General features: G+C 37.3%; 2 protein-coding genes and 1 pseudogene across 4 annotated transcripts in view; 1 reads left to right on the top strand and 2 right to left on the bottom strand.

The window, feature by feature from the left end:
• The first annotated feature begins 442 nt into the window (after window positions 1-442).
• Window positions 443-2,257, top strand: LOC149926200 (uncharacterized). The gene is made up of 5 exons (XM_090161896.1): window positions 443-689; window positions 1,036-1,153; window positions 1,232-1,426; window positions 1,508-1,608; window positions 1,722-2,257. The coding sequence occupies exons 1-5, from the start codon at window positions 443-445 to the stop codon at window positions 2,255-2,257; spliced, it is 1,197 nt and encodes a 398-aa protein (XP_090018022.1).
• Window positions 2,258-4,912: 2,655 nt separating this feature from the next.
• Window positions 4,913-5,618, bottom strand: LOC149926199 (DNA-directed RNA polymerase II subunit RPB1-like; annotated as a pseudogene).
• A 1,418-nt stretch (window positions 5,619-7,036) lies between these two features.
• Window positions 7,037-25,339, bottom strand: part of LOC149926198 (uncharacterized) — a 40,680-nt gene continuing 22,377 nt past the window's right edge. The window contains exons 4-9 of one of the 3 annotated variants that reach the window (XM_090161141.1): window positions 17,514-17,561; window positions 17,260-17,448; window positions 13,151-13,213; window positions 10,657-10,741; window positions 8,460-8,548; window positions 7,037-7,115 (exon numbers count right to left, since the gene is read on the bottom strand). In XM_090161141.1, coding sequence (XP_090017267.1) covers window positions 8,485-8,548; window positions 10,657-10,741; window positions 13,151-13,213; window positions 17,260-17,448; window positions 17,514-17,561 — 449 coding nt within the window. In that variant the 3' untranslated portion in view covers window positions 7,037-7,115; window positions 8,460-8,484. Of the gene's footprint in view, window positions 7,116-8,459; window positions 8,549-10,656; window positions 10,742-11,530; window positions 11,835-13,150; window positions 13,214-17,259; window positions 17,449-17,513; window positions 17,562-25,339 lie in introns of those variants that run through there. The other 2 variants (XM_090161142.1, XM_090161143.1) reach the window with 2 other exon arrangements.

Below are 25,339 nucleotides of genomic sequence, written 5' to 3'. Positions count from 1 at the left end.
TTCATTTCGTTTTTTTCATGAGAAAGGAACAGTTCTCTATTTAAAATCTCTCAGTCAGTAGTTAGTGTAATTTTTCAAACAGCCTTTTTTAAGGTTATTAGTATTTACTCTTTTCAAAAAGCCTTTTTCAAGGCTATCAGTAGATACTTATTTAACAGCCTTTTAAAGGTTATTAGTATTTACGCTTTTCAAACAGCCTTTTAAAGACTATTAGTATTAAATCTTTTCAAAAAATATTTTCAAGGCTATTAGTAGATCATACTTTTTTCAACAGCTTTTTTCAAACTCAAAGCTATTGGCTAATTTTAAAAATTTATTTGTATTTTTATCGAACACGGGTATTTGAAGTGATTCAAATGAACACCAGAAAGTTTATACCCAGGCTCAAAAACCCCAACAACGGAAGAGAGAAGATAACTTAGTTCGTAATCAGAAAGACGCGATGGAACGTTTTCTGCAATCGTCGGTCAAAATAAAGAACAACGATTCCGATATCATGAAAGTTCAAAATAGCGTTGAAGTTATACCAAACGACAGTATGGCTAAGGAAATCTATCCAACTGCTGGCGAGATTTCGGAAATACCAATTAATATCGAGCCTAATGTTACAGATTTAGTTGAAAACCCCAAAAGCAACTTTGACATTGAAAAGGCAGAAATCCCCAACGACTCGTTTAATTTATCTACATGTATTAGACCGTTCAACATTTTATATATTAGTTTGGATAAAGATTGTTTGCCCGTTCAACTTCTTCCTTTCCCAAAACTTTGATTGGTGGTAAAAATCGAGGCTTTAATTCCTTGTGGTACGCCAAGTACCCAATGCTTGAGTACTCTGTAGCGAAAGATAAAGTTTATTGTTTTTGTTGCCGGCATTTTATCAGCGGCAGTAATAGAGCTTTTTTTATGTATATATGGATTGGAAAACTATGGCCAAAAAATTCGAAGAACATTTTACTTCGTCTAAATTGTTGCACCAACAATCCTACAAAAAGCACCTAGACTATTTGGATTAGAAATCCCGCGGCACAATAGCGTCTCAGGTTAATGACCACCATAAACTGGACGTTATTCGAAATAGAGAGGTGTTAGCTACTCACGTGGACATTGTTTTATTACGCGCCCAACAAGATCTCGCGCTTCGGGGACATAGGTCAGGCGACAAAAATGAAAATAGAGGGAATCTCGTTGAAATTTTAAAACTATTGAAAATGAAATGTCCTGATTTAAGGACCAAGTGCGAGAGTATGCCAAATAATGCCAAATATATGCATAGTACCATTCAAAACGAATTAATTAATATTAGTGCTAGTTTAGCAAGGAAAACCATTGTCCAAGTAGTTAATGAATCCGGTGGCTTTTACTCTGTTATTGCGGATGAAATTCGTGATAATGCAGATGTAGAGCAATTAAGTGTTTGCATTCGGTATACTATAAATGTAATAGGCGTCGTATAGAGATTTTTAGGGTACACAGATTTTCATAAGTTTGATTCTGAAAACATCAGCTTAGCTATTGTAAACCTTCTAACGCAAAGTGGTTTACTAATTGGAAATTGCGTTGCAGAAACATACGATGGGGCTAGTGTAATGGGCGGACACGTATCAGGTGTTAGAATTAGAATAGAAGGGGCAGTATAGGTGGTAACTGTCCGTACATGCACTGCTACGCTCATCAGTTAAATCTCGTTTTGGTTAATTGCTGCTCTAATATATTGGCAGTGAGGGAATTGCTTGGTTTAGTTCAAGCAATCTACAATTTCCAAAGCAATTCGGTTATTAGAAGCCAATGTTTTGAGGAATCCCAGGAAGAGTTGGGCTATGACGTCGTCCTTAAAATGCCTCAAAGTTGCGATACAAGATGGTGGAGTAAAAAGAAAGGAATTCATTATTTTAGAAATAGGTTCAATTCTGTTGTTTTAGCATTAGAAAATTTGGTTGAGAAAGGTAAACCTGAGGAAGCAGCTGAATGTCGAGGATATATTTCTCAATTACAGAATTTTAACAACTTAATTTTGATTGTTGCGTTAGATGAAGTTGTAGGTGTTACAATTTCGCTGTCGGAATACTTACAAAGTTTGAAAGTTGTTTATACGGAAGCCGTTGCCATTTGCACAGCTACTGTAACTACCTTAGAGGAAATTTATAGGAGCTCTGCACGCTGCGACTCAATTTGGGAAGAAGCTTCGAAGTTGGTGGAGTCCGTTTTTATCACGGTACCGGATCGCAACAGTGAACTTGTAGCTTTAAGAAAATGAAAAATAATCCCCAACAAAAGGCTAAAACATAGTATAATCACATGCACGACGGGAAGTAGAGAATCGGAAGCAAATACCATAAACAATCAGTTGAGATGCACCTATTACGAATTAATCGATAAATTTCTATCGGAAATGAAAACTTGACTACTGGAAAACAGTGGGTTTTTAAAGAATGTAATGGCTTCTGATGCCGAGTCAGAAAACTTTCTGAACGAAAATGACGTCTTAGCTCATTGCCAAACATACAGCCGGTTTAAAAAAAATCCTGGCGGCGCTACTGTAGATAGGCATAGAAATGCGGGCCTTTCGTCAGGCCCATCTTCGCTCAAACCACAACATCAAAAACGAACTGGTCATCTCCACTCGAGCTAGTTTTCCATGGTGAAAAGATTTGAGCCCCATCTTCGCTCAAACCACAACATCAAAAACGAACTGGTCATCTCCACTCGAGCTAGTTTTCCATGGTGAAAAGATTTGAGCCCCATCTTCGCTCAAACCACAACATCAAAAACGAACTGGTCATCTCCACTCGAGCTAGTTTTCCATGGTGAAAAGATTTGAGCCCCATCTTCGCTCAAACCACAACATCAAAAACGAACTGGTCATCTCCACTCGAGCTAGTTTTCCATGGTGAAAAGATTTGAGCCCCATCTTCGCTCAAACCACAACATCAAAAACGAACTGGTCATCTCCACTCGAGCTAGTTTTCCATGGTGAAAAGATTTGAGCCCCATCTTCGCTCAAACCACAACATCAAAAACGAACTGGTCATCTCCACTCGAGCTAGTTTTCCATGGTGAAAAGATTTGAGCCCCATCTTCGCTCAAACCACAACATCAAAAACGAACTGGTCATCTCCACTCGAGCTAGTTTTCCATGGTGAAAAGATTTGAGCCCCATCTTCGCTCAAACCACAACATCAAAAACGAACTGGTCATCTCCACTCGAGCTAGTTTTCCATGGTGAAAAGATTTGAGCCCCATCTTCGCTCAAACCACAACATCAAAAACGAACTGGTCATCTCCACTCGAGCTAGTTTTCCATGGTGAAAAGATTTGAGCCCCATCTTCGCTCAAACCACAACATCAAAAACGAACTGGTCATCTCCACTCGAGCTAGTTTTCCATGGTGAAAAGATTTGAGCCCCATCTTCGCTCAAACCACAACATCAAAAACGAACTGGTCATCTCCACTCGAGCTAGTTTTCCATGGTGAAAAGATTTGAGTCCCATCTTCGCTCAAACCACAACATCAAAAACGAACTGGTCATCTCCACTCGAGCTAGTTTTCCATGGTGAAAAGATTTGAGCCCCATCTTCGCTCAAACCACAACATCAAAAACGAACTGGTCATCTCCACTCGAGCTAGTTTTCCATGGTGAAAAGATTTGAGCCCCATCTTCGCTCAAACCACAACATCAAAAACGAACTGGTCATCTCCACTCGAGCTAGTTTTCCATGGTGAAAAGATTTGAGCCCCATCTTCGCTCAAACCACAACATCAAAAACGAACTGGTCATCTCCACTCGAGCTAGTTTTCCATGGTGAAAAGATTTGAGCCCCATCTTCGCTCAAACCATTACGTAGCGAGAAGCATTCCAGGGCGTCTCCGCTCCTGACCATCTCCACTTGAGCTAGTATTTCACGATGAGAAGATTTTACGTCCTTTCCAAGTTATTTCTCCACTTTCTTCTTTCCGACATCAGTCTTCTTCTTCGGCGTTCCCACTCTTTCTTTTGCCGGACTTCCTGGTGGCTGCCTGTTCTTCAGCCGTTGTAATGTAGTCAGGATCTTGACACTTCTTATCTCTCGGGACTCGCGGGTCAATGACCTCCAGTAGGATGCAATCTAAATAAAATTACTTTAGTTTCGGTAACATTACCTCGGCCCACGGTTTTTCATCCTTTTCAATTTGTTCCACATGAAGCTCGGTATCTTCGTCTACAAACGGAACAAAGTAGCACTTCTGTTTGCCGGTGATAATCAACTGGCCTTGAACCTCAAAACTGGCCTTGAACCTGAAAATAATAATCATGGTTTGTTTATAGTTTTAAATTACCGTTGACGATTTGCAGGCAAAAGTTTTTATTTTGCCGGGCGTGTTCAAAATTAAAAATAATAATAATAATCAGCTAGGCTAATACCCAAAGCACCACCTTAGGCCTAAGTCATAAAGCGACTTTTGAAGCCTTTAATTCAGGTGGCTGGGTTACAATGCGTAGGAGGTTGGTGGCAAGCCCTGCATGCCACGCGATTGAGCCAACAGCTCCCTACACTAACTATTACCGTTAACCTCAACAAGTTTTTATGCAGGTTTTGCCGTTTATTTTCTTTCCCAACGGAGGGCGCCGTTTTGATTTCCACTATGGCATTTTCCGCATCCAAAACTCCATCGGCGCTAGCTCCCAAAAATTCGTGCTGCAAATCTATAAAAAGGTCGCTATTTCGAGCTTCTTTGTTGAACTCTATTTCGAATCGGTGAAGCGCTACTGATTCATTTTTCTTCCCATATTCCGTACTAGCGGTGCTAAACGGCATTTTGTAAAGAAGTTGTTTCACCAGAGCGTGGCAGGACGTTGTAAGCAATCTTTTGACAACCTTCCCGAAATTAGACGCTGTGAGTCGGTGATGTTTGTTGCCATCGTAAATCGGATTACCGTGTTGACCACGTGACTGATTTTCGATATTGTCTCTCTGTTCTAAGGAGACCTGTAGGCTTTTCAAACGGAGGCTGTTCGGTGAGAGGTCCGTAGTTGGTGTTGATCGGTGGAAGCTTCGATGTTGTTCGAATTACTTTCTGAGCGGGTTTCGCGAACAAGCGCTTCGAAGTTGCTCGCGCCATTTCTCCAGGTTGAACTTGAGACTGCTGGAATCTCTTGTCAATTTCTCAGAGTAACCAGTCAAAAGCTTCAGCAGATAGTCTGAATTCTTTAACTTCTCTTTCGGAGCAAAGGGTGGATCTCAAGAGAGCTCTGAATAGGAATGTAACCTTGTCATTGGCTTGAACCCTCACTCAGTCTGTCTTTGCCTTGCACAATAACCAACTTCTTGACTAATTCTTCTACACCTTCGATAACTTTCAAGAGACTGAGATCCATGGGTGCTCTTAGATTAATGTGGAAAGTCTTTTGGGCAACTCACTAAGAGTGCTCGCACTGCCTTTCATTTTGAATGTAAAATTTGAACTTCAGTTCAAATCTTTTATTTGATGGTTTGATTGTTGGTAAATTCTGAAACTCAACAGCGACTCAGTTTAAACCATCTTCATAATAACGGAACTGAATAACTTCGCCTGTACCATTTCTGACTGTTCCATCATACGTAGCCATAACACTCTCTATAGCCTTTATTAAACTACGTTGGATTTAACCTTTTAAAGTACATAGAACTCCATCTTTAAATGACCACCATTTTTAAAAGCTACTGAATAGAGACGTCCATCATGCTTTTTCGATCATCACTTAGCATCAAATATCGGCCCTTAAAGCTTCATCTGGTACCTGTAATATTCTTTGGTTTTGATTAAAAGAACATTAGACCCATTGAAATTGAGAAAAACATTTAATACCACGTAACTAAAACCTTTACAAAAGATATCCCGTACCGCGCCTTAATATGAACGTCTACTCTAGCTTGAGCTACATAACAGGGTTAGACATAGGGAATAAACAGTTACTATTTTATTACAATAGGGGTAGAAATCAATACGAAAAGGTTACACGACGTTACAGTACCGATCAGCCGAGTTTTCACTGCTGGCTCATAAAGTAACGAGGAACTTTCTGACACCATAATATAAGGTTTAATATAGCTACAAGGAGATCAGCCAACAAATAGTTTAAGAAGTCTTTATTTACACGTTGAATGTGTCGTAGGTGTTGTTACAGCGGTATAATATAATATAATAATATAATAATCAGCTAGGCTAATACCCAAGGCACCACCTAAGGCCTAAGTCATCAAGCGACTTTTGAAGCCATTAATTCAGGTGGCCGGGTTACAATGCGTAGGAGGGTGGTGGCAAGCCCTGCATGCCACGAGATCGAGCCAACAGCTCCCTACACTAACTATTACCGTTAACCTCGACAAGTTGTTATGGAAGGGGAAACCGAAGAACTCGGGGGAAAACCCCTTAAACCAGTGGGGAGAGAACTTGCAAACTCAACGCAGAAGGAGTTATTCCGAGTTTTCACCCAGTGCCACAAGCTGGGATCGAACCCGGCTCCTCTTGCTGCGAGGCGAAAGTGCTAACCACTCCGCCACCCCACCTAGTAGGGTGGGGGGTTACACAAACTAGAGAAATTCGAAAAACATTTTTACACGTTTTGACTAGTAAGTAGCGCACCATGATATCCGCACCGGGTGACATCCATGCTGGCTACGTCACTGCGATAGCTACCAGCTTAGACCATTGTGAAAAATTGAGCAACTCTGAATAGAACTTCATCAAGGAAACAAAATCATTACGAAATGTTCCTTAAATACAACAGTATATCCAAATATCCCAATAGTTGTGATTCATTTTGGCTTTCTCGGAGCTTGGCGATCCCAATATTTGTTTTATATATATATTTGTACCCCCTGTGCCCGTCTGACTACGCCACTGTAACATACCGAAGTTAATTTGAGTTAACACTAATTTTTTTATCGACCCATAAATTGTCGCTAAAAACCTATTGATTTTTTTATATCACTTAAAAACTGAATTTTAGTAAAATATAACTTATGCTTTTCTTTCATTAATTTTTTATTAGATATATAGAAATGTATACATTATAAAAAACGTGCATGCCAACCAGCAGCTCTTAATTAAAATATCTTTAAATTTCTGGAATACGACTAGATGCATTCATTTCCTGAAAAATAAAATATCTATAACAAATATGTTGCATTAAACACTTTGGTAAGTAAGGATAAGCATTGTATTTAGCAATGAAATCTAATACGACCTTAGGGAATCGAGCAAAGTACAGAATTTTCGTCAGACTTTGGACAAAAATATTAGGTACTATCACCTGATTGAGTGATTGTAAATACATTCCTAACATAATAAAACATTCTCCCAACACTATATTCACAACGATAGTCTGTTTAGCTAATGCCTATATAACTAATTACGTGTCGAAGGACTCAGGGGAAACGGATAAACTAACCTCCAGAATTTTCATTAATCATAAAAAATTCGATTAATTGTCTATTTATGGATATTATTCGTGACCATTATACGATTTAATATGCAACAAATAAGTTTTACTCGGAAAATTTTCGGGTATTAAAGAAATAAACCGAAAATTTCTTTTCCGAAGGCCGAGCCCTACTCCGAGTGCCGTTATTAGTCTATGGAAATGACAGGTAACGGTGCTCTAGAATTGAATATTGGGTTGTTATGTTACGCCCAATAGTGTCAGCTAGGAGCAACAAACACAAGGAGAACGCAGCTAGCCTTAAACACGCTAACGCAGTGTTGTGTACAAATTTCATTGGGTGAGCTGAACGTTTTACGGAAAGGGGGGAAGACAATTTCCGAATTTTCCCCTTCCGACGAAAATCAGTTGTGGTCTAGCCGGGAGCCAAGCCCCCTTGAGCCAAGCCAAGGCTAGAAGCGCTGATCTTTTTAGTGTGTCGTCAATTTTTTGTCACTCCTCACATTTGGAAATATACAAGGTGTTTCAAAAGGTTAAAATTTTAAGAAATTGTATAGGTTGAGTTGAGAAGTATGCCTGTTTTTTTCCCCATTTTCCTACGATGAGTTCAAAGATCGCCAGAGAGCTTCAAAGTGTGGCCTACTAGCCCCTCGAAGTAGGGTGCAACAAGCGCAATTTCGGCTAACTGAGACCCTTACGGAACATAATTATAGAATAGGTCTTTGCACGTTTTCAGTGGCGTACTGAGGGGTCGTGGCGCCCGGTTCAAAATTTTGATGTGGTGCCCCGATGTATGTCATTTAATTATTTCCCGCGCGATATCTGGGAAAATACTGGATTACGATTAGCTAGACCTGTTATCACGAGGTACAGAATTGGCGGGGCTACTGGATTTTCTAAGCGACCTTTAGGAACATTTTAATGTAAGCAACGTGTATAGTTGGGATAATTTTGGGTCTTTTGGCGGCCCTACAGAAGACATCCAGAGTGGCGCCCGGTTCAACATGCCCCCTCTGCCCCCCTATAGGTACGCTTCTGCACGTTTTCATTTAATACCTTTGGCCAATGTAACAAGAATGATTTACACGGACACATGTGGATTTTCTTTGTTGAATTGGCATTCCACCGAACCAGCGATGCAGGTGCTACGAAAAAAAACCAGGTGAAACTGTCAATTACTCACTCTTGAACGAGTTAGCAACAGCCCTGACGTTTCGGCTCCCCTAAAGCGTGCGGAACCTTATTCCAGCGTTGCCAGGCGTACCATAATTATCGTACACTTCAATAATTTTACTTCGAAATCTTGGTCTTACCATAATTTTAGCCGTGTACCATATGGTACGCTTTTAAGCAATAATTTCCTTAAGTTGTACCATATTTTCAATAATTTTTACTTAAATCGAATATTATGATTTTAATTCATGTTCAGCTGCATACAAACAAAATGGCCTGGAGCTGTAACTCATAACTAAAGTTACTAAACTCAGTTTGCGGCAATTTGACAGTTCTGTTCTACTTCTACTCAGCTCCAGCACGATAGCGCCATCTCTTACTTTTTCCCCGAAACACAAAACCACCGACTTCCGCCTTAATATCTCTTAATTGGGTGGTTTTGACTGATGTTTCATAAAGAAAATAATATTAAAATTTTAAATAACTACAAGTTGTTTGAATACGGCCTATAAGAGGAAATGCAATAATTTTTCCAAGAATTCAATAATTTTCGATCAGGGGTGTAATAATTTTCAGTTTTTGACCTGGCAACGCTGCCTTATTCCCATTTTTATGGTGAAAGGACAGTAGGAGAGTCTATTCCAACTACCTCATACAAATTGCTAAATTCGACCACGTTTTCCTTTCTCGCGGCGTTTCTCACTGCTCAGTAGATGATCATTCCTTAAAACCATTCTACTAAACAACTCACGACGTAAACTTGGAAAAATTTAATAATAATATCAAGCGACTTTTAATGCCATTAATCCAGGTGGCCGGGTTACAATGCGTAGGAGGGTGGTGGCAAGCCCTTCATGCCAACACTCACTATTACCGTAAGATCAACAATTAAGTTTTTAAGGAGAGTTCGGGGGAAAACCCCTTTAACTTTCAAACTCAAGAGGGAAGAGGTTATACCGAGTTTTCCCCCAGGGCCACAAGCGGGGATCAAACCCGGCTCCTCTTGCTAACCAATCTGCCACGCCACTAATAAATCTGTTACATGGTAAGCTACAGAAATCAGTAGTTGAGAGCCAACAAGCAGAAGCGAATGTAACAGCTGGAAGTAAAACAGACATTTTCCTATAAATATTTAGTGTTCAATCTATCGCTTTATTGGTTTTTCACGCTAAAAGTTTAGTTAATTTTAACAATAGAATTGTCATAGCTGCGCTCTTCTCTCGCTCAATCTATTCCTCAGTTAAGCGCTCATCTCTAAGAGGTCCCCTCACCTTCGAGCGGAAAGAGACACTGCTTTTTCTGCTCATTCAACCATACCTAAATTTGATTTCTCGGACACCTCGCTGAGTAATAGGTTTTTACACAGTATAAAGGCAGCCTCACTCTTCTCTTAATTATTTCAGAGTTACCACTCGATCTGACTCCAAATGCTGTGACCAGGGCTGGACATAAGAATGACTAGTGAGCCTCCTACCTTTATTTTTTTTTAATAGTCACTGACTAGTGGGTGTAAAAATGGGGGTATAAAAACAATAAGGACCGCCAACATTTTCCTTTACCCGTCAGAATTAAAATAGGAGTTTATTCTCACTTGAGCTACATGATGTGATTTTTAATATAAAATGGGATTGATGAAAGATGAATTTATGATACGCCATATTTGCCATTATTTATTTATATTTTGTTAAATTTTTCACTAGTCAAATTGACTAGTGAGCCCCCAGAATTCGATTAATTTTAGTAGTCAGAGCATTTATATTAGTAGTCAAATGCCGTGGCTAGTGCCTTATGTCCAACCCTGGCTGTGACCCTCTCTAAAATGAGCAGAGCTTGCCCACCACTGGCAACACCCTACTTTTGCATCTGTTTCTTGAAATATAAATAATAGCATTGTTTTAAGCTGTGAGGAGACTTAGCAATTTCTGAACATAACCGATCCTTGAAATTCTTTCTGTTATGCCTATTTTCCCCATTCCGGGACGTGGAAGGGAACTTCTGAGAAACCGAAACTTCCCGGTCTTAATTAGTAGAAGGTCCACTTCTTAATAGTGTCAACAAAACATTGAACAAGCAAACTTACCAATTGATAACGTAAGTTTTATGTTTGAGTTCTTCGATATTACTGTACTCCTCCTTGGTTAGAAAACAACCGCCAGGCAGAAATACTAACACCGTAAAATACACACGAGATTTGTTATTCCATGTACATTGTGTCCTTAAGCACCCACCCCTTCCCAGTTATTTCAGAAACAGAGGTACCGCGATTAGAGGCCAATTTGTAAATAACCGAGTCTTACCAGATGGCGTTAGCAGTTTGAAACGTTGAAATTATAAATTTTTGTTGGTTTTAAGATCACACATATAATTTTTTATGCGTTTCTTATTTTTGTTGAGTTTAATGTTTTCACTTATCAGTAAATATTTATTCTCTTCGTATCAAAATGTTTAAATTGGCACCATCTGGGAGAAATGGAAGCAGTAAAATCGAGCTTCTAGGGGCTTTGCTTCCCTGTAAGCAATTTGTGAATCTAATAAATTATTCCAGGAATTTTGGATAACAAAATTTTCAGCAAAGTTATGACGAGTGAAATATCGTTGAGCAAGTTGGTGTATACTATGAAAAACAAAGCGTTTGCTTAGCAAACGAATATTCAGCAGTCTTTAAGCTTTTCTCATTGGCTGCTACGTGACTGTATGTGCACTGACAAGGCTAATTGCAAAATATTAATATTAATATTAAAAGGCAGTTGAATACTCTTATCATGCTGAAATTGCGTTTAATCTGTCCAATTTTCAATGGTTCGTCGTCACATTATCATGGAATTTTTTACGACAGAATTTCTTGGCGTTTTTTAAAACATTGGAAAATGGGTATTCATTTATGATAAATATCCTTAAAAGTTGCTCATTTTAATCTTAAGAACATTTTTTTGAATGAAACATTTTACGTTACAGATAAATTAATTTTAAAACAATTATTAGAAATAAACTCTAATTGACAAGGAATCCATCGCAATATCTAAAAGGAACACCAAGAACTCTCAAAACCCGCCTTAAACTTCGACAGCCAAAGTGGACGAAATTACCCTTTGGCGCCGTTTCTAGATTCGTTGCTGAACTAGCAATTAGCAGGTGACAGTTTCTACAGTTCCCGAAGCTTTTCTAATAAATTTGCCAGGTGAGGTAGCCGGACAGCAGGGGTGGATTAAGCGGCTGGCGGACCTGACGGCTGCCAGGGTCTCAAATCTCCAAGGATATCTGAGCTGGAGAAATTCCTAGTTAAAAACTGCAACAACAGAAAAATATGAAGATGCAATATTTAAAGAAAAGTTCCACCTAGGAGCAACAAACACAAGGAGAACGCAGCTAGCCTATAAACACGCTAAAGCAGTGTTGTGTACAAATTTCATTGGACGAGCCTTTACGGTGCACGTTTTACGGAAAAGGGGAAGACAATTTCCGAATTTTCCACTTCTGACGGCAGCAGGTGATAAAGCGTCTAGCCACGGCCAACTTTGTTCTCGTGCGCGAGATCAAAGTTGGCCGTGGTTTAGCCAATGGAAATTGTAAACAAGAAAATAGACGACGTTTGACGAGTTGCGTTCTCCTTCTGTAAAGTGCCTTGTTTGTTGCTCCTATAGGTTCCACCTTATATTTCTTTTTAAATAAGCTTGTATATATCAGTAATATGATAAATCATAAACGTTTCCTATTAAATTAGTCTCTAATTAATTGTTATTACGTAAAATTAACTTTTATGTACGTTCGTCTTCCCCGCAATACACCCGCGGAAAATCATGTGACTGGCTCAAGCAACTGATAGGCTCTCTTACGATCAAATCGTGGAGTCGCCTTTACGTCACGTGGTCTAGGCTTTCTATAACCGCTTCCAGTTTGAGCAAAGAAGCTATTGAATATTCATTATAACCATATATCTGGCCTGTTTTAGCCATTTTTTACCAAATCGGGATTAGTTAATAATCTGGTATCGTGAAATATCCAATAATTCGTGTAAATCTACTATTATTTTTACAACCTTTTATTATACATGAATTATAAGAAAAAACCTAATACCGGAAGCGGGTAGAGAAAGCCTCAACCACGTGACGAAAAGGCGACTCCGCGATTGGATCGTTAGAAAGCCTATCAGATGCTTGAGCTAGTCACATGATTTTCGATGGGTGTATTGCGGGGAAGACGAACGTACATCAAAGTTAATTTTTACGTAATTACACTTAATTAGAGACTATTTTAAAAGGAAACGTTTATGATTTATGATATAACTGATATAGACAAGCTTATTTATGAAGAAATATAATGTGGAACTTTTCTTTCATATTTTCCACGTATTCTACATGTAAACGCAAAAACCAAAAGGACCCCAAAATTTTCACCGCCAGGGGCCTCAGATCGGCTTAATCCGCCTCTGTCGGACAAAGTCGTAATTAGTAGGTGAAATTAAATTTTAATTTAGTTCGCCAAAATTAATGGAATAATTGTATAACTAACTAGGTTTTGGGTGCAGGCACTTTAGGACCCGCGTGATAGAATCACCTGCACGTTGAACGTCATACCTGTTTTTTCACCGGTTCGCTCTTCCAACATAGCAGTGCCTGACTTCGGCTCTTCTTGGTAATCTTTGGAAAAGAAAACCAAAATTAAATCGAAGTTGATAAGGAAATTTCATGCAAAAGACAAGGTGCCCTGGACCAGCTCGTGTTTGACAAATAAGGTAGTACTAACAACGAGAGGACCCGAGGTGTAACACACCGATTTTGTTCAGACTCAGGAGTTTGGTAGACCTTCGTGTTACTTGAAAAACCCTAAAGGGAAATGTCTCCATATGCAACCGTTTGGCCATGGCAATCAAAAATGTTTTTGACTACACATAATCGAAATTTTCCCATTGAAAATAACATGGGAATCTGACCAATTTTAAGGGCCTGTAAAATATTGAAATTTTTGAAAATGCTAAAAATAGAAAATATAAATAAACAAATAATGAAAAAGTTCGAAATTGATAAAACAATTTACAGGGGGTACCCTTAAAATTGGTCAGATTCCCATGTTATATTCAATAGGAAAATTACCATTTGTGTTGTCAAAAACATTTTTGGTTGCCATGTCAAAACGGTTGCCTATAGAGACATTTCCCTTTGGGGTTTTTCAAGTTACATGAAAGTCTACCAAAACCCCGAGTTTGAACAATTTCGGTGCGTTACACCTCGGGTCGTCTCCTTGTAAGGGTTTTGAATATCATAGGCAGTAATTGCATTTCAAATAAGAATTTCACACTCCGCCAATTCTGCACTCAGGAAAATATAGTGGCTGTTTCTCCCAAGTTTACAACGACAAAAATGTATCCATAGTTTACAGCGACAACAATTTCTCACAAGTTTACTACGACAGCAGTTTATCCAACGTTTAATACCATGAGTTCGGAATAAAAGTCTTCTACAGATTTTCACCCTAAAAGTTAATTAACGGCGCTTCTAGCGGGAAAAGGGTAAAATTCGTTTGATCCGCCATCGAAGGCAGAGTTTATAAGTGCGCGTTCTAGTTTTTGCACTACTCGTTCGTTAGTTTCCGGTTGGGGTAAAATGTTCCTGCGCAATTTGGCGTCATCTATACTGGTACGTGCAGCAGGGGTTTTGGTGGTCGAGGGTAGTGCTGAAGTCTTTATATAAAGAATTACGCACTGTGCAAAGGCTATAAGATCTGCCCCAAGCGCCTCTCTGGATGTGCTCCTGACTATTCTTCCACTCGATCCTTATATAGATTATGGGTGCCTAACGGTTACTACATAATGGTTGGTGGAGGTCTGATAATTGGGAATGTAGCCGCACCAAATTGTTTCGGCAATACTCTGCACTATTGTGTTTACCTTTTATCTGTTTAAAAATTCAACACTTCGGTGTTTCAAATTTAAACAGAAAATGATGTGTACACTTCTTAAACATGTTTATTTATTTATTTTGTGTTGAAAACCTAAACGTTGTTTTTTCTGTGTAGTCAATTACCGATCTTGCTGATGCGTTCTGACAAAATGGCTGCAAAGTTACACTTGAGCTACGTTCACACTTACCCCTAAATTCGCTTCGTTTAGATAACTGGTTTTTAAAACCAACGTGAGAAGTCGCTTCGTGTTTGTTCGGGAAGCAACTCGTCCAAGTCAGTTCGCTTAGAATCGCTTTCAAAACTACAAGGTGGGGAAGTAAAATTGCTCGTATTTTCAAAAATAATGGGTATAAAATTCTAAACAATGTCAAATAATATTACTATATGTATATTAAATATGATTAACTAATTGTTTTGGGATACATTTTAGTATTTTCAAAATTCTAGTCATAATTTGAAATGGCGTTAAGCCTTGGCTATAAGCGAGCCGGGGTGAAGCGATTTCGCACGTGTGAACCAAGAATTATCGTAGGCGGTCTAAACTGGCATTCAAACCGACCTAAACTGGGTCTTAGGCTCTAGTGTGAACGTGGCTTTGGAGAAGCTGTTTAGGGTTTACTTTCCAAGTCGTTTAGACCTAGGAGCAACAAACACAGCCCCCACACAAGGAGAACGCAACCCGTCAAAAGTCATGCATTTTCTTGTGTACATTTTTAATTGGTTAGACGATTTAGCGCCTGCAGCCTTCGGAAGGGGAATTTTCGGAAATTGTCTTCCCCCTTTCCGTAAAACGTTCAGTGTATAGATTCGCCCAATGAAATTTGTACACCACACTGCGTGCTAGCTTCGTTCTTATTGTGTTTGTTGCTCCTAGTTTAGACGGAACTGGAAACAGAGTTTTTGGAACCAAAGGTAAAATTGTTTTTTCCACGGATGGCTCCAAGACTGACTCAGGGGTGGGAGCTGGGGTTTACTGTTAAACTAAGAAGTTTGACTTTTTTTGAGAGAATTGGTGTTTTGGCCACGTTTTTTCAGGCAGAGATTTCTGCCATTTGCTTCTGTGTAGACTTCTGTCTTAAGAAGAAGTATCGGGGGAAAACTGTTCATGCTGCCCTTAGGACCTCGTAATCAGTTAAGTGTCACTTCTAAGCTCGTTCTTAGCTGTTTAGATTTCCTTTCAGAGCTGGGCACCTATAATAGGGTTAGGGCTCGGCGTTCGGATATGAAATTTTCAGTTAATTTCTTTTATATCCATATCTGAAACTTATCCGAATAAAAACTTATTTGTTGCATATTAAATCGCACAAGGAACTTCTGGTCGAAGTGCTTGGCTAGGCCTGACCCAATCACCCAACCCCTACTTATATATCGCGCAATTTTTCGTCATCTATACTGGTACTCAAAATTACATTATTAATTTACCGAACCAATATAATTATTTTGTCTTCTTAATTATTTATTATAATAACATTTTTAAAATATTTAAACAGAAATTATATAATACAATATTATAAAATGTTAGAAGTCAATAGTTAATACATGCAGTGTAATATAATTTTAACGCTAAAAATTATATTAGTTCTACTAGTGTTCGATAGATGACGCGACGATACTTGTATATATCCCTATTTGTAATCCCTTTCCTTCACCAGGAGCTGACTTCGCTTGTGTCGTAATTCGCCATACGGCCCGTGCGCTGACCTCTCCAGAAAATATTCCGGTTTCACTTTGTAATCCTTTGAAAACAGACCTTTTCTTCAAGGAATTACTTATTTACCCAATTCACGAAGTGTGCTTAACCAAAGGTCGTGTTTCTTTACTTGTATTCTTCGCGTAGGCGTCATTAGTGCTCTCGGCGACGTGGGCGCTCTAATAAATGCAAATTTAAACCACTTGTAAAATCCAGGCCGGCAAAGCGCTTCCAAAACAAGTCGGTTCTCTCCTAACTGTGAACATACCGAACTTCTCGTGCATGAAATTCAATTCGCGACCGAAACATAAAAATATGTTTAGGTTGACTCGCGTGACATTAAAGGCTTTCCACCACACTGCTACGCATTGTAACCCGCGGGTAACTGATTTAAAGGCATTAGAAGCGCACTTACAATCTTAGATGGTACCAAAACATTTGACAAGGGAAAAGATCCTTAAATTTCACAGGGTCCTTGTTCAACGTAAATTATTTAAATTAATTTAAAACCAAGAAAACTATTTGATGTTTTATTTTATGCTGAAATAAACGTTTTTGTTTTTATTTATAAACTTGATTTTAAATCAAACAGTATTTATTCCCTTCTTGACCAAACGTTTAATTTAGCGCCATCTAGTATAAATGAAAAGCATTAAAATAGACCATCCAAGGGCTTATCTCTAAAGCCACGGTCACACTTGGGCTTAAAACCCAGTTTAGGTCGGTTTGAATGCCAGTTTTGACCGCCGACGATAATTCCTGGTTCACACTTGTGAAATCGCTTCACCCCGATTCGCTTATAACCAAGGCTTAACGTCATTTCAAATTATGACCAAAATTTTTAAAATACTAAAATGTATCCCAAAACAATTAGTTAATCATGTTTACTATACATACAGTAATATTATTTGACATTATTTTGAATTTTGTTCCCTTTATTTTTGAAAATACGAGCAATTTTACTTCCCCGCCTTGACGTTTTGAAAGCGTTTCTAAGCAAACTGACTTGCACGAGTTGCTTCCCGAACCAACACGAAACGATTTTCACGCTGTTTTCGAAAACTAGTTATCTAAAACGAAGTGATTTTGACTTACACGTTTTTGCGGGGACTTCCGGAAAGCTCCGAGTCGAATTCGAATCATCCTCGGGGACGCAGACCCCCTTCTTGGTCAACACTTCGCGACCATCTCGGTCTATGTCCACTTCCGGCTTGCAGTTGTAGCCAGCATTGCATCCGATGGCCAAAGAGGGCGGATGGGCGAAGGTGGTTGTGCAGATGACCGCTAATCCGGACAAAGTACCTTTGAATTTTCTATCAATATAATCTTGGAATTGTTTTAACTCGTACCAGGATGGTTCTCTCCCCGATTCGGAATTAGTCCACCCTTCCCAGTTTCTGAAATATGCAAATAGCGATTAATCTACCAGTATATGTAAATATATATATATATATGTCAGTTAAGTATAAAAAATTACGAAAAACAATGTGTTGAATGACGTAGAATATTCCTTTAAAGGGGCTCCAAAATTGAGAATACTTTTCATCCCCCTCAACCCCTCAACCCATCAATCGGCATTGGCAGAGGCGGGCAGAGTCAATCGTAAATTTCGCACTTTACTGACTTAACACACATTTTGCCCCCGAACTTTGGAGCCCCTTTAAATAAAAGATCATTCATAGCCGATTATAGAGTTTGTGCTTCTGCGACTGGACATAGAACTGGTTTGTCTATGGTTTCTCTTTATACTGCCAAAGCTGAGAATTTTCTATGCATAGATCTGGCAGCAGCATGTTTCAACAGGGGGGCAAGACAGTCAGAGAGGGGTTTATTTAAGCGCCTATTAACCTCCCTTCAAAAACGATCCGCGCCTAATTTTGCGTTTAGCGTGAAACCAGCCTGAAAATAAGCCTTGGTTCCAAAATCTACTACAAATTACAATACTGCTTTTAAAACTTGCTATTGAAAGAGGTTTCAAGGCTAGCAGAATTATTCTACTTTCCACAAATACCTCTTTTTTATCGTTTCTGCACGGAAACGCCATCTAGTTTTCTGTAAATATTTATTTTCCAAGTTAATATATTTAATGATTTTCATAATGAATCGACCTTTACAATTGTTTTACTATTTTTTACTAGCTCCTATTAATCTGCACTAGAGTGCGCTGTTTGAAAAAAATGAACGCAAAACTAATTTTTTTTTTAATATTTATAAGAGCAGAAGCCTTTAATAAGAGAAGCCTCTAACTCGCACAAAATCTTGAGAGATACAGATTTGTTAAAGCGATATGTGGCCAGAAAATATAGTCCTCTCGATATATTTATACCGAGTGACTTCAGGTGTACAAATCAGCAGTTAAATCACTTGAAATCACGTAAATTTAGTAGCTTTAAGGCTTAATGGGAGTTTCCAAATTAAAGCCACCAAATTGATTTGCTTCTTGTAATTTATCTTTATTCCCCAGGTAGAGACATCTTTCGCTAGACCACCGCCATTAACCAAGAGCTCAAACTTCCAAAACAACTTCCGGTAAAAACAAGCGACCTACGCGCTGACTAGATCATCTAGATGACGCTCTAATCGTACCCGGAGTTCTTTTTTGAATGTAGAATTCTCCATAAGAGTACCATGGCGGAATTATTCATCAAAAACCGTGGTTTTTTGGGCGGAGTTAGTCTGTAACCGATTGCAACATGGCACCAGGCGCCAATTTGATCGTTCAACGTTCTTATACATATATACGTTCTTGATAAAACCATAAGTCTATCATAAGCTCTCCATAAGAATGTCTTGAAAGTTTCAGATCTTGATTAATGGCGGCGGTCTAGCGAAAGATGTTCCTTACTTTCTTGAATAAATTTATTGAAATGTCTCAAACTCATATGATTAGTAAAGAAAAGGAAAGTAAAACTACTCATAATTTTCATCTCCACCGGGGGAATACAGATAAATTACAAGAAGCAAATCAATTTGGTGGCTATAATTTGGAAACTCCCATTAAGTCTTGAAATTTAGTTGCTATGCGGGTCATTCCATGTGAAATCAGGCAATTTCAAAAATTTGCCCCACGGCACCATAACCGATTTCGTTGAAAGTTTACACAGTTAAACTTTAGACATTTCTAGTGGTAGGTTCAAAACTTTAAGTCTTAATTCGATATATTTTCTGAGATATTAAAATTTTAAAAAGGCCTTACAGACGGTAAGGAGATGTCACGTTCCAAATCAAGTGATTTTGACACCCGATATCTAGAGAATGACTTCAAAGAAAAAATTTAAACTTTTTTTACTGTTTAAGTGGGTGGTATAGAGTATAGATATCTCAAAACCCTTCCTCGAAACGGTTCTGTTTTTTCGTCGTAAATTTCGAAAAACGCCAAAATTTTCATCTAAACGAATAAATTAGCACATAAAAAGAACCGATAATTTTCGAATTTCTATCGGATCAGAAATTCTAATAAACGTTTCTGGTAGTGTTTGCCCTGTAGAATTCGAAAATGATAGGCATTTTGCACTGCGACCAAACGTGCATTAGATAAAGAACACAAAAAATGATAAAATATTAAAAATAACAAAAACACGATAGCTTTCAAAGCTGCGCCAAGGTACCTACGCAATTGAAAGTCCTACAAAAGTATACATTGCCTGAAAGCTTTTGTTTCATTGGATATAATATCCAAAATTCAAAGGTGATATAAGATTCCTTCATAAGTAAACATGATAACAATCTAGAATGAAAATTAAAAAAAATTGCGACTTCGGTGGGCGTCACAATATTACGTAAAACGCTTTAAAAGCGAATACATTGAACAGACATTTATTTTTTGTGGATCAGGTCGTGTACAAAATGTTTACTATATTATTGAGGGAATGACGAAAAAAATCGATGATCTTTTATATCTTTCATTTCTTCCTAAGTTACGTTTATATAATTTTTTTTTAAATACGCATGAATTTGAAAATTTAACGTAATGACTGTCCAGACACTGAAGCCAGTCATATTTGTTTAGCAAATTTAGTTTAGTTTAGTGTACTTTTTTGGGTTCGTCACGAGTCCCACGTTAGTTTAGCCACTACGCAATTTACTCAAAACAAAGGATTTTTTGACATTAATTCGATTTCTCAAGATGACAAGTATCTTCTGTATCTTAGAACTGGACAGCTCTCTTTGAAATGTTTTCCAAAAGAGCAAAATTGGCTTTCATTAAAAACTGGTAGACTGGCTGCTGTTCTCCATATCTCACAATATCACTTATTAGTTCTGATATGACTGTACGAAACTCATCTTTATAATTAGGCGGTAGCGCTATCTATATTTTCTTAAGATATATGGCTAAAAATAAATAATTTAATTAGTTAACTCATCGTAACTTGAGTTAAAAAGGATCGTGTTGGCAGAATAAAATTATTTTTAAACAACTTCAAAGGTTTGTTTGTTACGAGAAATCATACATTTCAATTTCGCATCAGATTCGTGAAAATATTCAATTGCAATATAGTAGATACTGCCACGGTAGAGCGATAAAGTTGATAAAGTCTCCTTGTGGAACGAATTTGGTCCCGCGCCAGCCAGATTTAGTTGTACCCATAGACATAATAAAGAAATAGACACCTTACGCGGAGTTTGATTTGCCAAAAATATACGGGAGCGATAACTAGCAGACAACCGGTATTTGTTCCGTATTCCTGTGGTACCACGTTTAAGCGACGCCTGTCGATTAGGCGAGAAAATACAAAATCATCACGTGATACGTCACACATGTTCGTGTTTGTAATCTTTTAGGTACTCTGACGTGATTCGCGAATATTTTGGCTGTGAGAATTTAAAATAAGGTAAATTTTTATTATAATTTTTAAATAAGTCAGTTAATTCTTTCAAAACCCAAATAAAAAGCAGCAGATGATCTTATAATTAAAAACAAAAAATTCTATTTGCGAAATGATATTTTGTCAAAGGCTTAAGTAACTATCCGGTTTGTTGTGGAACTTGTGGTTATGGCTTGTTATGGGAATATTCTGAGATTCTAAATTGTAAACAAAAGTAAATGGAATTTTGATGAAAAGGATGATTCTACCTTGGATTAAGAATGATTCTACTAAAGGTGTGTAGCTATTGTCCTTGAAATAAAATTAGCTTTGACAATTTAAGTCTGATGGCTTGACCCTTCATTTCTAGATTTTTGTCCTTCTCTAATTTGTGGAGTCTTGAGCTTGCAATATAAATTAATAACTTTCTTAATGATGATGTTCGATTCCAACTTCAGGATCAAACATGTTCATGGTGATCTGGTAAGATGTCCATGCCAACAATATTTCGTAATACAGCAAGTTCTAGTTCTTAGACTACATTTCTTTTATAGAGAGAGGAATATCTCTTCATAACAACTAAACAAAATTGGCTAAAAACCAAGGAGATCTTACTCAAATTATAATAACATAATTAAACATTGGTCAAAATTTAAAGGTGAGAAGTTAGCATCACCGGTTTTTTCTATTTCACTTTCAACTGGATGTAATTTCTTTAAATTAAATAAAAAAATTATTTTGACTATTTTTACTTGTTTTAATTCTATGGAAACCAAACCAGAGTTGGAATGGATTTTGGTGTGACGCACCTTTTGCCATTTACAATTTGTATATCCTGTTCTAAAAAGTTATCATTACAAATTAAATCATGATTTGAATGTGTCGCGATTTACAGCAATTGTCCATTGAGAAAGTATTGTAGGTTTCGTTATAAAAAGATTTTAAATAAGAATGAATATTCATCGAAATAATATGATAATTTAATCCTACTTATGGAATGAAACCTTTTCCGGTATTGTTTTACTTGTTATTGCAATGCGTAAAAACACTAAAATTAACCTTTTTTTACCAAATAAAAACAAGATTTTTAGAAGAAAACACTTTTTCTATAACTTTTTAATAAAAAAAATCATCAAAACGAATTATGAAACATGTTAGCTAACATAAAAGTACTACCCGTTTATCAAATTCACCCCTAAAGTTTTTGCGTCTGATTTTAAACCGGATAAATATTCCTAAGCGTTAGGTACTACATGGCCTAGGTCAAGCTTCACTACTCCTCGTAACGTCTCTGTCATGGCTTCCACAAGCCTTTGCTTCGTAACGGAGACAATTCCTTGTGGAAGGCAGGACGGATAGTAGTCGGATACGAAACAGAGAGCCAGTGGGCGCCTAGTCCAAAGCGCCACTTAAGTTTAGTGGCGCTTTATAAGTAGGAATAAACTATCATATTATTTCAATGAATATTCATTCTTATTTAAAAATCTTTTTATAACTATAGGTTTCCCTTATCTAAACCTACAATACTTTCTCAATGGACAATTGCTGTAAATCGCGACACATTCAAATCATGATTTAATTTGTAATGATAACTTTTTAGAACAGGATATACAAATTGTAAATGGCAAAAGGTGGCTCACACCAAAATCCATTCCAACTCTGGTTTGGTTTCCATAGAATTAAAACAAGTAAAAATAGTCAAAATAATTTTTTTATTTAATTTAATGAAATTACATCCAGTTGAAAGTGAAATAGAAAAAACCGGTGATGCTAACTTCTCACCTTTAAATTTTGACCAATGTTTAATTATGTTATTATAATTTGAGTAAGATCTCCTTGGTTTTTAGCCAATTTTGTTTAGTTGTTATGAAGAGATATTCCTCTCTCTATAAAAGAAATGTAGTCTAAGAACTAGAACTTGCTGTATTACGAAATATTGTTGGCATGGACATCTTACCAGATCACCACGAACATGTTTGATCCTGAAGTTGGAATCGAACATCATCATTCAGAAAATTATTAATTTATATTGCAAGCTCAGACTCCACAAATTAGCGAAGGACAAAAATCTAGAAATGAAGGGTCAAGCCATCAGACTTAAATTGTCAAAGCTAATTTTTTTTCAAGGACAATAGCTACATACCTTTAGTAGAATCATCCTTTTCATCGAAAATCCATTTACTTTTGTTTACAATTTAGAATCTCAGAATATTCCCATAACAAGCCATAACCACAAGTTCCACAACAAACCGGATAGTTACTTAAGCCTTTGACAAAATATCATTTCGCAAATATAATTTTTTGTTTTTAATTATAAGATCATCTGCTGCTTTTTATTTGGGTTTTGAAATAATTAATTGACTTATTTAAAAATTATAATAAAAATTTACCTTATTTTAAATTCTCACAGCCAAAATATTCGTGAATCACGTCAGAGTACCTAAAAGATTACAAACACGAACATGTGTGACGTGTCACGTGATGATTTTGTATTTTCTCGCCTAATCGACAGGCGTCGCTTAAACGTGGTACCACAGGAATACGGAACAAATACCGGTTGTCTGCTCGTTATCGCTCCCGTATTTAACCCCCGTAGAATCTTGGGTCTATTTCTTTATTATGTCTATGGTTGTACCTCTATTCCCAAATCAATGGCCAAAACCATCGAAAATGCCGAATTGAGTATAAAAACCACAATACAGCTAACGTGGGACTCGTGACGAACCCAAAAAAGTACACTAAACTAAACTAAATTTGCTAAACAAATATGACTGGCTTCAGTGTCTGGACAGTCATTACGTTAAATTTTCAAATTCATGCGTATTTAAAAAAAAATTATATAAACGTAACTTAGGAAGAAATGAAAGATATAAAAGATCATCGATTTTTTTCGTCATTCCCTCAATAATATAGTAAACATTTTGTACACGACCTGATCCACAAAAAATAAATGTCTGTTCAATGTATTCGCTTTTAAAGCGTTTTACGTAATATTGTGACGCCCACCGAAGTCGCAATTTTTTTTAATTTTCATTCTAGATTGTTATCATGTTTACTTATGAAGGAATCTTATATCACCTTTGAATTTTGGATATTATATCCAATGAAACAAAAGCTTTCAGGCAATGTATACTTTTGTAGGACTTTCAATTGCGTAGGTACCTTGGCGCAGCTTTGAAAGCTATCGTGTTTTTGTTATTTTTAATATTTTATCATTTTTGGTGTTCTTTATCTAACGCACTTTTGGTCGCAGTGCAAAATGACTATCATTTTCGAATTCTACAGGGCAAACACTAAAAGAAACGTTTATTAGAATTTCTGATCCGATAGAAATTCGAAAATTATCGGTTCTTTTTATGTGCCTATTTATTCGTTTCGAAATTTACGACGAAAAAACAGAACCGTTTCGAGGAAGGGTTTTGAGATATCTATACTCTATACCACCCACTTAAACAGTAAAAAAAGTTTAAATTTTTTCTTTGAAGTCATTCTCTAGATATCGGGTGTCAAAATCACTTGATTTGGAACGTGACATCTCCTTACCGTCTGTAAGGCCTTTTTAAAAATTTAATATCTCAGAAAAATATCGAATTAAGACTTAAAATTTGAACCTACCACTAGAAATGTCTAAAGTTTAACTGTGTAAACTTTCATCAAAATCGGTTATGGTGCCGTGGGGACCCCTGCCTGATTTGACGTGGAATGACCCATGCAACTAAATTGCCTTTGTTTCAAACTTACGGGGACCTTATGAGAGACTTATGATAAAACATAATAGATTTCTAATAATTAATATAATAATTCCTATGAATAATGTTTCTTATTCCACTCAAGAGACGGCGCTTTATACCTAAAATCAAGATGGAGCCCGAAATGGGCGGAGCATCGATATAACAGCGTAACACCAGATGTATCCAGCGTTGCCAACCCGTACGATAATTATCGTTTTGTACGATAATTTCACCTTCCGTACGATGTACGATATAACAACGTACGATATCGGCAATTGTACGATAATTCAGTAGGATGTACGATATTACAACGTACGATATTGCCAATTGTACGATAATTCAGTAGGAAAGAGTTTTTGTTATGTACGTTGTTGAAAAATACCAGTTTTGACGCTAAATTATAGTACGCTCTCAAAAAAATAGTACAATTTATAATATTATGCAAAATGGTATTTGTACCATAATTATAGTACGTATGGCAACGCTGCCGGTGATTCTCTATTCCTCTATGTCTAAAGAGAGGGAAGAACCGTTCCCTCTTTTAATTTCGCACCCCTTTTCTACTCGCTAGTCAGACCTCTAGATATTTTTGAAGCGTACGATAAATAGAACTGAAATACGATAATTTTCGGGTGTTGG

This window comes from Leiobunum rupestre, chromosome 10 (genome assembly GCF_980474605.1).
Source record: "Leiobunum rupestre chromosome 10, qqLeiRupe1.1.hap1, whole genome shotgun sequence".
NCBI classification, from domain to species: Eukaryota; Metazoa; Arthropoda; class Arachnida; order Opiliones; family Sclerosomatidae; genus Leiobunum; species Leiobunum rupestre.
The sequence above is the reverse complement of the archived record's forward strand: the minus strand, read 5'-3'. Positions and strand labels throughout refer to the sequence as shown.